The following is a 14,675-nucleotide window of genomic DNA, read 5'->3' as shown; positions in this document are numbered from 1 at the left end:
TAACAACGTTTTACCAAGACTACCTTACCTGCTTGGTTTTACCATAGGCAGAGTGGGCCCACGAGCGCTAAGCTAGTCTTCCCCAGAAATGAGGCGCAACTGCGCATAGAGGGCCTTTTCATAAAGTTCTCCTCCCAGGAAGAAACCAAGAGCAAGTGATGAAATAGTGAGCATTGCCAACCGCCCGTTCCTTTTCAGCCCATTGATGATATTCTCCCTATCAAAAGGATGTGCATAACAATGAATGTTAGGATCGTTTCATTTGATGATTTGAGTACAAATCAAATAAGTTGTAGCACCTCCAATTAATTACCTCTCAGCTTCAGCTTTAATTCTTGCTATCTCAACATCAATAATACTAGCTATCTTGCCATCGATCTCCACTCCCTCCTTTTCTAATTTTGCCAACAAATGATCAACCTCCTTGTTCCTAACAACATCAGCTTTGGGCCCATTGCTGGATCCAGCCTGGTAAGATTAACAATTAGGTAATTATAATGGATAAAATGATACACGAGTTAAAGCACCTATTCATGCACGTTAGTGGCTTTTAACAATACTCCTCCTAGAATCCATACTATCAATCAAACTTTCAAAAGTTTGACCACTAGTACGTCTAAAGCTATCAATAGTGACTATATGAAATTTATATTACTAGTCTGGTTCTTGGAAATGCTTTAGGGGCTGTTTGGATGACACCCACGCCCGCCTTGCCAAATCGGAGCGTGCCAATTATTTGGCAAGAGATTCTGCCGCCGCTGGCTCGCCCAGAAGTTGACATAAAAACTGAACAGTTAGCCTAAAAATTGGCGTGGATCTGGAATTTTGGCGGCGATCCAAACGCCAGCCCACGTCCTCAGTCAACGCCAAGATTTTGATAGGGTAGTTGTTGGTAGCAATCCAAACAGCCCCTTAACAACAGTACAGTAGAAGATATACTACAAGCTATACAATAGTTAGAGTTACATTTAATTGGATTGTCGTTTCTCAGTGCTAAACCCCTGTAAAATATACAAGCCTCCAACTGTCGTTTTCTTTTTCAGGCGGAAATCGTGTGTGTGCGGTGATTTACACGTGTAAATTATAATTATATACGGGTGTATAATTATACACCAATCCCAAGCGGGGCACGAGGGAAAATAAAATATAAGGATGGTATACTCTTTTTCCCTCCAAGTAAATCAGACGCCCATATATCATGGAATTAACGGTTAATCATATCCTCTATGTACTGGGTGTAGAAATAAATACTTCAGTAAAAACTAAAATGTGTTAAATTTTCAAGCAAAAGTAAACAAATTAGCACATGAATCTAAGATAGGCCTCCTCTGCAGTACGGCACTTATAGCGCAGATTTCAGAGGCAACATTCACCATTATTGGGTAAAATTACAGAAACCCTCTCCCAACAAGGGTCTGAAGTCTGAACTAGGTGTTGGTCAGGGGGGCCAAGGCGCATCATATAATTTGATTTGTGAGCATAAAAGACCGTTTGATGGGGTTAATCTTATCTTATCTTATCTTATCTTACCTACTAATCTCCCCTAATAATAAAGCATCGATGGCTTCTGCCGTCCGTCGTGGCAGTTTTGCAAAAACGCCCCCCTGTTTTTCCAAAATCAACCCGCGGTCCTTCAATAAGTGAAAAACGTTTCGTTTTTACGTAAACCCCCTCGCAATCACCACCCGCGCCATGCCTTATCCATTCCCATCCTTCACCACCGGGCACATGTGCGCCGCTCGGAGGCTGCCGCCGGATGCCCAGATGCGGCTCACCTTCCCGGCTAACCTCCGGCACAGCCTGAGGCTGCCGCTCCCAGCGCGGTACTTCGGCAACGGCATCATCCTACTAGGCGCCTCCTGCAAGGTGCGGGACGTCGTTGCCGCCGGCTCGGGGGACCAGGCGCCGCTGGTGTCCGTCGTCGGACGGATCAGGGACGCCGTCCGCGGGCTGGACGACGAGCTGGTGCGCTCCACCATCGACTACCTGGAGACGGCACCAACTATGCCTGCGGCGTGCAGCATGCCGGCGGCGTCCCCTGTTCCCCACTCGCTCCCCCTGTCCCATCCGGCGAAACACGCCAAGCACGCGCACCGAATCCATCGCCCGAGCAAGCGGAGCAGACGGCCGCCCACCGTCTCCCTCCGAGGAGCTACTCCGAGGCGCCAACAACCGATGGCGATGGCCAGCGGAGCCCCGCCGGCGCCGCTGCCAGTGGTGGGGCAGCAGTTCTGCGCGCCCTACGTGGTGCCGCTGACGGTGACCAAGAAGTCCCTCAGCCTCTCCGACGACGACTTCGCCATCACCGACGCCAACGGCGCCGTGGTGCTCAAGGTCAAGGGCGCCATCTTCAGCATCCAGAGCCGCCGCACCATCCTCGACGGCGCCGGGATGCCCCTCCTCACCATGCAAGAAAAGGTCCCTTCTCTACTACAGATTCGCTTCTTTGTTTGTCTCCCAATCTCCGTTGCCTCTGCCCCGGCGCCGGTGAAATTTCCTCCATCCGTGGGCATGTCTGGGATGTTCATAGCAGAAATAAGAATTGTCGTTGCAAATTGGAATAGTCCTAGTATTTTTATTTTATTTTATTTTTCTGAGCTGGGGGAGGAATAATAGTGTTGATTCTTCAAGTTAAGGTGGGTCACAGGAATATATTCCTGTGACCTCTACATCATGCTCACAGATCTCACAACCCAAGTTATTGCAAAAATCATTACAAGGGAGTGGCAAGGAAAACGACGTGTATAAATGAAGTCTGACTAATTCCGAACTGCCAGTATTCTTATCAGCCACTGCCTTGTCCGATGTCCCCACTTGAGCTTGATCTGTGACAAGGAGATATGTCCCCACTGGCTCGTCGGCGACGCTGCTCGTTCCGGCGGCGAAGTCATTCCTCGTCGGCCTCACCAGGTTCAGTGGTCCATGCGCCTCCACCAGAATCACCGTCCAGGCACGCACCGCTCCTCCGTCTATCCTGATCTGATCTGGGGTGTGGTTTGGCTTCATTAGACGGCCAGGAAAACTTGCTTTGGTTGTCGCAGGTCATGGGCACGATTACGGCGCCGCCGGCGAGCGCATGGAGCGAGAAGAAGAACCATTGGCTGATGTTCTACCTGGTCGACGGGCTCACGGTTACCGGCAACAGCACCCGCTTGCTGGACGGCATAGGCCAGACGTGGTGGGTCGATAAATGCAAAGCCGATAATGATGTGAGGAAGCCCAACTCAACTCTTAAGGATTTCTTTTCTTTAATTCCTCCTTGCATTTGGCAAGTGCCCTTTGATTTACCAATCTTCTTCGGAGAGAAAGTATTTAATGGTCAATATATTTCCTTAAACCGAAGCATTTATCAGTTTTCACTCAAGTATTATTATTCTTTTCTTTCAAGATTGTGTGATTAAGGCACCGACGGTCAGTATAAACATATATACTGTAATAGAAAGCAAGTGTAGTGGCTAGGTAATTAGCATAAATGACGTGCATGTAACCTCATTGCACACGTATGACTACATGGATGGATACAGGCCTTGGTGGTCATGAACTGCACCGACGTGGAGCTGAGCCAATTCAGCAGCAAGGACAACCCGCAGATTCACATCGGGCTCAGCATGAGCGGCAAGGTCAACGTGACGCAGCTCACCATCACCGTGCCGGAGAACAGCCCCAACACCGACGGCGTCCACGTCGACCGGAACGAAGACGTCCACATCACCGGTTCGACCATCGGCACGGGCGACTACTGCATCTCCATCGACCCCGGGAGCCGCTTCGTCACCATCGACGGAATCGTCTGCGGCCCTGGCCATGGTGTAAGGTAACAAAGGGTTGCAATAGGGAGGCTTTCTTTCACTGCATTTTCTATGTAACATGCACTCGAAGAAGAGGCGTAAAATGGTGTGATGACCGGGAGTGTTGTATGGTTTGATCCCGTTGCAACGCACGGGCTCTTTTGCTAGTACTAATAAAGCAAATAGTGCTTCTTCCGTACGTCATCCAAATTGCCCTTAAAGTTGACTAAAATTACTCACCAATGCCACCTATAAGTCATAAAAAAACGTTTCAAACAGGAAAATCTCCGGACTGGGCCGGCCCATGTAGGCACCTCCTATATTACGCTTTGGGCGTTGGAAAAAGATGCAGCACACCTGTTTGGGCCGAGCCATGCGTGGGCACCTGTTTTTTTAGTTTAGTTTTTTTATTTTTCTTTTCAGTTCCATTTTGTTTTTCTACTTTAAATAATTTAGAACTTCAAACAACTTTTCTCAATTTTAAGAAACAAAGAATTTCGAAATAAAATATTCAAAAAACATATTTTTTGAGAATTCAAAAACTACTCAGGAGTTTTGAAAAATGTTTACATATAAAAAAATGTTTAAACTTTGAGAAAATGTCCATAAAATAAAAAAGTCAACGATTTTAAACAAAAGTCTGTGTAAAAATCTTAAAAACAGTTTGTGCCTCTGTTTTTAGTCTCATTTTTTATTTTCATTTTTCTGTTCCATTTTTTACTTTAAATAATTTAGAACTTTGAAAACTTTTGCAATTTATAAAACTGGGAATTTTGAAATAAAAGTTTGAAGAAAATATAAAATGTTTGTGAATTCAAAAAATGCTCAGGATTTTTGTAAAAATATTCGCATATTCAGAAAAATGTTCATAATTTTGAGAACAATGTTGGTGAAAACAATAAAAGTCCATGATTTTGAAAAAAAGTTTTTGTGTTATTTTTTGAGTGCAATTGAAAAAAATGTTTGCTAATTCAAAAAATGTTTATGCATTTTAAGAAATGTCCTAAAATTTTAAAGACATAATCTGATCAGCACCATTGGAGATTATAATTGTTTTTCTCCTGTTGCAACGCACGGGTCCTTTTGCTAGTTTGGTGATAAACGTCAGAACAAGGCAGCCGGACAGCGAACTGCATGCATAGTAGGTGGATATCGATCGGACGATGGTACCTGGGAAGTGGGAGGCAGAGAGTCCGCCGGCGGCGAAAGATCCTGCCGCGAAGTGCTGGAGGGAAAGAGCAGCGCCATGGCACCGGCACGTCGCACGCCGCAAGAATCCGGAGGAGGAAGAGGAGGCGTCGGCTAAGCTCGGCAAGGGTTTGTGTGCGCTTCCTTGCTTCTTCGATCGATCCGGGGCCTCGTCTTCGTTGTGACTTGTGACTTGTGTAGCTCCTGTTTTTTGGTGGACTAACTATGGGCTGGCCGTCAGGCCTCTTGGGCCTGCGTCACCCCGAGTATTCTAAGGCCTACACCACAACAGAAGCACGCAATCCTCCTCTCACACTCAAAACTGAGGAAAAGGGTTTCTCAAAAAACAAAACTGAGAAAAAGGAGCCCTAGAAAACTGAGAAAAGGGAGATTTTTCTTAACTGATTGTTCATACAAGGTATATGTGATCCACCCATCCATCTCAGACGTCAAATCGACATGCATCTCGTCCATGCATGGAGGTCAAATCAATAGGCCCTGTACTAAAATATCTGACACGAGGTACAGAATGCCAGGCTACTCCACCATACTAGTATTTGCTATGAAAATTTATATGTCGTCATAACTTTTAAATAAATTGTGCAAATTTGAATTGATTTTTGTATTTGAGTTTCTCACTGCTAACTCTACGAAGCAAGTCCAATATCGATATATTTCTAACAAAGTTTCATACACATTTCATCAAACTTCAGACAAGCTGTCTATAAAGTTCTTCGGTTTCAAATACATTTTCTATAAAAGTTCTTTAATATTCTTATAATAAAGTGCAGATCCGTTGTTGAGAAAGTTCTTCATCATCCAATTCTGCTTATTTTAGCACTTTGAAGTGAAAATAAAAAGTTCTTAACTATGGCTGGCAAAGTTCCTTACGGAAAACACTGTTAACCTTCTAAAACTCCATATTTCAATTGCAGTTAACAAAAGTTTGTTTAAAAGTTATCCATGACTGATCTTTTTTTAAAGATCTTAGCATCAGGAGTTCAAATGTATATAAATTTTTAAAAACAAATTTTAATTTTAGAGATATCAACCAACCATCTAAACTGTAAAAAACAATTAAATGTAATAGAATTGAGGAGAGAGAAAATATAACATAGACATGCATATGTTACTGTACACATACATGTGTCAGCCGGTTAGGAGGAAAAAAGAGAAAAGGGAGTCATGCACATACAAAAGGGCGGTATCCATATTTAGAACAATGGCTGTGATAGACATTATGCATGCAATAAGTTAGAAATAACCATATTCGCTAGAGATGCTTACAAGTGTACAGTGATGTGATGAGACTTTTTTCTTATTATTATCTTTGGACCCTGATTTTAAACAATGGTGTCTTGCCGAAAACGTTTATAATTAAAAAAATTGAGTTCGCTGCTGGGTAAAGCGGCCGATCGATAGCTCAAGTCTATAAGAAGTGAAAGTAGCTGTAGCAACCCTGGTCAGGGCAGGCCCAGACATCAGCTGCTAGCCATGCAATGATGCAAGACGTGATCCTCCTCTTGTTTACCTTGGCCCTCGTCGTCGTCGTCGGCAGCCTGCTCCGGCGTGCACTGCCGATCAAGCAAATGCAAGCCCGCCTCGCTGCCGCCAAGTGGGCTCTTGTACGGGACTTCTCCGCTGCCTTGCGCAAGGACGTGGTCGTCATGGACCGTGTGACCGCGCAGCACCTCCTCGTCCGCGGTGGCGCCGGGGGCGCGTTCTGCAACCGCCCGCCGACGAGCGCTGCCAGCTCCGTCCTCTCGCGGCAGCGACACCACAACATAGGCTCGGCGCCCTACGGCCCGCTCTGGCGCGGCATCCGCCGCAACCTCGTCTCGGAGGTCTTCCACCCGTCGCGCCTCCGCCTCTACGCCCCCGCCCGCCGCCGCGCGCTCTGCGTTCTCGTCGCGGACCTCCGGGAACAGCGCAAGTCGTCTAACGATGGCTTGGTCCTCGCGGCCGAGAGCATGCACGCTGCCATGTTCGGCCTCAGCGCCGCCATGTGCTTCGGCGGCGACGTCGACCCGCGGCTCGTCCGCGCCATGGCCGATGGCATGGAGGACCTCATCCGGTCCCTCGTTGGTCTGCGTGTCTTCGCCGCTCTCCCGGCGTTGACCGAGCTAATCTACCGCGAACGGTGGAATAATCTGGTCACGCTCAGGCGGCAGCAGGAGGAGATGTACCTCCCGCTCATCAATGCCCGGCGCCGCTTGCGGCGCCGCCCGTCCGGCGAAGAAGCTGCAACATATGTCGACACGCTCATCGACCTCTTCGTCCCAGACTACGACTCCGCGTCCGGTCCAAAGGTTCCTAAGCAAATGCTAACAGACGGCGAGTTGGTGGGGCTGTGTTCGGAGTTTCTTGGCGCCGGGGCGGAGCCGGCGACGGCAGCGCTGCAGTGGATCATGGCGAACTTGGTGAAGCATCCGGACGTGCAGGAGGCCGTCCGGAGCGAGATTGACACCGTCGTTAGAGCGGACGCCGAGGAGGTCAGCGAGGAAGACCTTGGTAAGCTGGAGTACCTCAATGCTGTCCTCATGGAGACGCTGCGCCTGCACCCCACGGTGCCCTCGGTGGCCAGGCAGGTGAGCGACTAACTTAACTGCTTTCCAATTATAAATCCAAAACTATAGTTAGTCAGTCGAAGTCACACTCACACGTACGTAATGTACTTAATATTCTCTTGCTGGCTGACGACAAGGTGATGCCCGACGACCACGTCTTTCTCCATGGTCGTCGCCTCGCGGCGGGGACGACGGTGCAGTTCCCCCTGGAGCGTCTGGCGCGGGATGAGACGGCGTGGGCGGAGCCGGACAGGTTCCTGCCGGAGAGGTTCCTTGCAGGCGGCGGGGGCAACGGCGTGAGCCTCGTGGCGGCGGCAGGAAGCGCGGGAGAGATCAAGATGATGCCGTTCGGGGCCGGCAGGAGGATGTGCCCCGGCATGGGTGTCGCCATGCTTCACCTCGGCTACTTCGTGGCAAACCTCGTGAGGGAGTTCGAGTGGACGGAGGCGGAGGGCGACCTGGCTGTCGACCTCGAGCCGCAGGTCAGGTTCTTGAACGTCATGAGGCGCCCACTGCGTGCTCTGCTCAAGCAGCGGAATAAGGGGTCCAGAGCCTCAAGAGGAGCCCTAAGAAACCACGGTCTAGTTTTAATTGTCTGAATTGTGCTCAATCAAAAGTCTATAATAATGCCCGACTGTAAGGGTCGCGATAACGCTCACACGAGTAGGTGTTAAGGGGTCTTGCCACATGTCTCATGTGGTATCTAAGAAAATTAGCACACACATCCAGCTTCCCGTCTCACGTCACCGCATGCATGCATATGAGAATTTTTGAGATTTTTAGTTTTCAAAATGTTTTATCTCTTAAATAAAAAATTGATTGAAGATCCGTTTTCATCATTAAATTCATCGCGACGAGATCTTCGAAACTAGATCTCATATCAATATATTTTGATGATCTTTTTGGGTTAAAAATTGTCATGTCTATTGCACATGAATTGTCATCGTGTTTACGTTGAAGTTGTCATGATATGTTTCAGCTATTTTTCTTCTACTTTTAAAACTAATTTTTGACATATTATAAAACGGAAAATTAAGAAACTAGACTTGCCATGAACCATAAACTAAAATTGTCATGGTGAAAAAATTGCCTTGGTCAATTAATAAAAATTGCAGTAAAAGGTAGTTGAAAATATAGCGGTAGCTTTAAATTTAGAAGAAAAAATAGGTAAAACATATCATGGCAACTTTAGTATAAACACTATGGCAACTACAGTATAAACATCATGACAACTTTTGGTTAATTCTTTTTTACGATCATGGTCAAAATTCTAAAATTACCATGATCTATAAACTAAATTTGACATGATGGATTACTAAAAATTACCATAATCCATGCATTAAATTTGAGGTGGTTAATTATTAAAAATTACTATGATCAATTAATAAAATCACCGTAAAAAAATAGTTAAAAATATAACGATACCTTTAAATCTAGAAGAATAAAATAGACAAAACATGTCATGGCAACTGTAGTGTAAATACTATCACAACTACAGTATAACATCATGGCAACTTTTGCCCAAATAAAAATTTCATCGAAACATATCAACATGGGATATAGTTTTGAAGATCTCGTCGAGACGGATTTAATGGTGAAAACGGATTTTTAATTGGATTTTTTAATTAGAAGATAAAACATTTTTAAGCCAAAAATAAAAAAGATTCCTACTAAGAGAGGAATGTGTGTGCGGGCGTAGTGGTTAAATGTCCACACACCAGCCCAATACCACGTGGCAAAGAAATCCAGATATCAATTATCAAGATTCGTGCAACAACAAACGGACGATAATCCATACACGTGGATGGTTTGCAAATGCTCACATGTATGGGTGTTATCTTTTGGGGACTCTAATTGTAATTGTGTTCGGTCATAAGTCTGCGGCATTATGGCTCAGGTGTTCTTGAACTGCATTATACTGAACTTATTGTAATCTGAGAAAAGTTGGTTAATTAGCCAAGGAGAACGATTTTGTGCTGGCCCGTCGCAACATGGATGACATAGCGGTCTCCGATTGCAACTTGAACGACGTTGCCCTTACGCATCACAACACAGATGATGTTATGGCCGCCTATCGCAACATGGACGTTGTGATCGCCCTTTGCAATACTGTTGCTCATTGCAATACAGTGGACCTTGCAGTCATCCATTGCAACACGGGCGATGTTGCGAGCACTTCGCCGTGGGCAACATCCACGATGAACTATTTGTTGTACTCTTTTAAATACACAAAGAACGCTATGGGGAAACATGATAACTGTTTTCTAAATACATGACGGACGATAAATTTAATGAATATTTTTAAAATATGCCATGACCATCTTCTAAAATATCTAAAGAATATTTATGAGGTTCTCAAACATTTTTTACGTCATGGTAAACCTTTTGCAAATACACAACACACCTGTTTGAAAAACACAAATACCATTTTTATACATGATCGACATTATGTTTAAATACAAGATGAAATTTTAAGCACATAATTAATTTCATGAACACAATATCTATTTTTAGAATAATCAATAATCAGTTTTCTAAAATACATGTTGACACTTCTTTAACCACCACATTTTTTTTTGCAAAACACTATGCATAAAATAAGCACGTGAAGAATAACAAATAAAATGAAAAATAAAATGAAAGAAGGAAGAGTAAGATGAACAAATAAGGATCGTGTGTAAAAAAATAAAAATATCCATATAATAAAAAGTGTTAAACCATTTTACAAAAAGTCATGTATTTCTAAAGGAAATCTAAAAGCACTAAGAAAAAGCAAAAATATAAAGAGGAAAAGGACAAGAAAATAATAAGAATAATAAATAAAATGAAAATAAAATATTAGAAAACAACAAAAATAACAATCGTACTAAAAAAAATTAAAAAAATGAAAGTCAAAAGAATCATTACGAAACGCTTATGTTCGTCTTCTTACTGGGTCACCCCACGTGGTAATTGACAGAATAGCGAATAATTATGATGATGATTCACAACATAATCTAACATTGGAATTATGTCCACAACAAATAGGCCTTTAAACTTACTGACACCTACCACTATTATTTTATTCAAAGACCGCTATTCAACATGCATCTCAATTATTAAGTTGATAACAAATAGAGTAACGAGATAAGTATGATGACATAATGTAGACAGGAAGAGAACAATCAATATGATAAAATCCCGTCATGTCGTCCTTAGTGGCAACAACACAATACATCCCCTTATCCCTTTTGTCAGTGGACAGAGTCACCGCAAGATTGAACCCGCTATTAAGCACCACTCCCTCTGAAGATTTAATCATCTAATTGGCCCAAAAAGAATTAATAGATCGAAAGGCATACAAAGCTATGAAATTACATATAAAATATATGAGAGAAGATCTCATATAACTCAACAAATAATTTTGATCATAAATCTACAATTAATCGGATCCCAACAAACGCACCGCAAAAAAGATTACATTAAATAGATCTCAAAGGGCACCATTGTATGGAAGATAGATAGATAGAGAGAGAGAAAACCATCTAGCTACTCCTAAGGACCTAGTCATGTGGAAACTACTCACATATCATCATGAAGGCAATAAGGTTGATAAAGTGGCCTCCCGGATGATTGCCCCCTCCAACAGATTGCTAGAACAGGCTCCAAATTGGATCATGAAAGAGAGGATTGCGGCGACGATAAAATTGTTTTGGGTCTCGCTCATAGGGTTTCTGAATATTATGGTATTTAGGGAGTTAAAAATAGGTCAAATTGACCCAAGGAGGCACACAAAGCTTGGGTGGTTTGCCCCCAACGGGCGCGCCCCTAGAGCTTGTGGTAATATAAAATATATCAAAGTGATAATATAATAGCATGAAATCATGAAAAATTATAGATAGTTCGATACATATTAGTAACCCAAGCTTATTTCTACTCGTTCTAGAGTAGGTAAATGATAACAAAAAAACTTTTGATGTAGAATGCTATCTAACAATCTCTTGATCTATTGATATAAATCTTTGAATATGAATATTGAGATAAAAATGATTCAAGGCAATTGTCAATCAATATCAAAATGATAATACACAAAAACATAAATAAATTATTATTGCCTTTCAAAATAATGAAACTAAGGAAAGAAAACCATAACATAGCATGTCTTATGTCGTAAGTCAATCCCTATTGAATGCATATTACACAAACTCAAACACTCCTTGTTCATCATCATCAAAGAAACAACCATCATCACCAAGAACGAGGAAATAGTTAGGGGACTTGCACTGTTCCTTGAGGTCTATGACGAGACCAAAGAACGGACGGAGGCCTGCTAGAAAAGATCACCTTCGAAAAGAAATGTCAAAAGAAAAACCAGCTTCACGACATGTGCGTCAGTCGACACGTGGCACATGCCGTGACGGACGAAGGCGATGGCAACTGTTGCCACGAGCGCAGACGGCACCTCGTCTCGTACAGGATTTCCATCCAAATAGCGCATCCTAACGGAACGGTTTGACGAAGATGGACCGTGCCGCCATTCCTAAGGCGGCAACTACTGTTGCTGCTGCTACTCCATTGTCAGCTTGTCTCACAACGGCGGCATCCTTCAAATGATATGACGTAGGTCTGCGGCCACGCATGCATGTGCCTACAACCGCTTTTTTAGACGAGAATAAAAAGGAATATGCATCTGTAAGAGATGATTTGGTTCAAGGATCGGCCTGAGAAGAGACTCACATGACATGAGTGTGAAAAGATCCAGATAAATATGAACATGTACATCAGTAAGTTGTGGTCATTAACTAAAAAACAAAATCCAAGCAAGTCTCACGCGCATGCAACGTCCCGTTATTCTGAAAGCTGTCGCCTTAGGGGATGGCAGCATGGCCCACCTTTCGAGCCGTTCCGTTGCGAGGTGGATGAAAATTCTGTGCGAGTGAAGCTGCCACCTGCATCTGGGGCGGCCGGGGCTGTCGTCTCCGTTCGTGACGGCAGGTGCTACATGTCAGCTGACGCACCTACGGTCACTGTATAGCTGATTCTTTCCGACAAATCGATCAAGAGGTGGTTTTTTTTGATAATTTGACTTGGTAGATGGTTTTTTTGATAAAAAATCTAGACACAAAGGCACGACGGGTGAAAGACCTCCGAGAAAAGATTGCGACGGATGCCGCGCCAAAGCGGGTTGTAAGGTACCGATGTTATTATGTTGTAGTGGCGCTGGCATGAGAGGAAGGAACTAGCCGCGCTTGTCGGTGGGCAATTGCAGAACGCGCCTTCGACGTTGCCGCGGATTAGGAGGTGGTGCGCGGTCACACGGTCTGTGATGATGACGTCCTGGCGCAAGGCAACGGAGAAGTCCCGGACGAGGGCCCACTTCACAGCGGTGAGACGGGTTTGCATTTCCTTGGTCGACGGTGCACGCCAGAACAGGTTGCCCACGCCGATAAGGAGCGCCATGGGAAGCACGAGGAGGATCACGTCTTGCATGTCTAGCTGATGGTGGCCTGGCCTGACCATAGTTGCTACCTACGAAGCACCGATACTTTAAAAATCTGTGCATCGCCGTTCAGTACTTCGCCGATAACCCGATACTCTAGATACGGCTTCGATAGGATATCCCCGAAGTATCGTCTTTTTTAATTTAAAAATAAATAAAAGAACAATGATACGAGTATCGACGAAGTATCACCGTTCAGTATTGCTCATGCCTTGATGTATCGTTGATCTGTTCATATAGGTAGTGAATGTGTACTGTACCGATGTAGTGGTTGGATAAAAATGCTTGTTAAGGATGTTGTTTGTTGGATAAAATTACTTGTTGATATTATTGGCTTGCTACTTGTTGATTTTTATGGCGTAAAAATTACTTGTTAATGTTGTTGCTGCCTCCTATTTCTAGGGAAGAAAATACATCTATAAAACATGGCATTTTTTATCTTTCTTCATCATCATTTGATCATGTATATTGCTTGCTGATTTTAATTATCATCATGTTCATAGGTGAGTGTTCCTATATATTTATCGTTATGAAAATAAAAAGCTCAATGAAGATTGTGCTTTTTTATATCTTTATCAAGAAAAACTTTTAAAATGTTGAAATAAGAGCAATAGCCCCTTCATTATGTGACGCACTCGCGCAATCCAAAGTTTCACTTTAATATATGTTGACAATCTCAAGTTCTTAACTTTAAAAGGTTTATAAATTTTATGTAGTCATGTTAATAGTTATTACGGTCTAAATTAAACTCAGACAGTCTATGATCATGTTAACACCTCGATGATAGTGAGATTTTTAAAATAAAAAACAAGAAGCCATGAAAGCAATTAAGCAACCAATGCGACGGTATTTTAATCTCATCTCATATATTTTTATTATATTATTTTTTATTACATGCCATTTAATTATTATTTATATATATTTGTCGTATCGCTGTATTGCTATTTTTAAAAATTGTTATATCCCGTATCCCCGTATCACTTAGCTATCGATGGATCGCTTTACTCTACAGCAAACATAAAAATAGTGTCACGTCGCTGTACTGGAACAGATTTGTTAAAGACGAGTTGACAAGTGGAAGCAAGTCATCGTCTTTGTTCTTCTTTTGCGGGGATATGCCACACTTCAACTTGCTTGAGAGATTGGTACAGTAGGAAAGAGGGTTGTTTTAAAAACTAGTATGAGTATATTTTATTTATTTATGGGAAAAGCAATCATCGTTGCATTTCATTTACTCCCACCGCCTCAATTTACAAGCATGTACGTGGTTCTAGATCATTGATTTGATTAACTAAATATGCATTATATGTCAAAAAATATATCATTAGATTCTTAAGTGAACATAGTTTCTAAACATATAATTTTTGTTACATATGATACATATTTAGCTAGTTAAATTATCAACTTAAAACTATATGCATGCTCCGTAAACTAAGATGAAGGGAGTATTATGAAGAATAAGAAGTTACAAAGCTCAAGACAAACACACAACTAGTTAAAACTTCTCCGAGGAGAAGATGAAATAGCCACAACAACGAAACATAACAACACTAACTCAACATCAAAGATCTGGCATGGTGAAACAACCCGAGTAGGTCTTCGACATCCATCGTCATCTAACCAAGCAAGGCATCGTCTTGAGATTTGACCATC

At 43.1% G+C, this 14,675-nt stretch overlaps 1 protein-coding gene across 1 annotated transcript; it reads left to right on the top strand.

Moving 5' to 3' along the window:
* Positions 1 to 6,449: 6,449 nt before the first annotated feature.
* LOC123411257 (cytochrome P450 89A2-like) lies at positions 6,450 to 8,290 on the top strand. Its single transcript, XM_045104192.1, has 2 exons — positions 6,450 to 7,564; positions 7,681 to 8,290. Exons 1-2 carry the CDS (start codon positions 6,476 to 6,478, stop codon positions 8,140 to 8,142), a joined length of 1,551 nt encoding a protein of 516 aa, XP_044960127.1. The 5' UTR covers positions 6,450 to 6,475; the 3' UTR covers positions 8,143 to 8,290.
* The last annotated feature ends 6,385 nt before the right edge of the window (positions 8,291 to 14,675 follow it).

The sequence above is a fragment of the Hordeum vulgare genome, chromosome 7H (genome assembly GCF_904849725.1).
Source record: "Hordeum vulgare subsp. vulgare chromosome 7H, MorexV3_pseudomolecules_assembly, whole genome shotgun sequence".
NCBI classification, from domain to species: domain Eukaryota; kingdom Viridiplantae; phylum Streptophyta; class Magnoliopsida; order Poales; family Poaceae; genus Hordeum; species Hordeum vulgare.
Note: the sequence above shows the minus strand (reverse complement) of the source record. Positions and strands in the feature narration are given on the sequence as shown.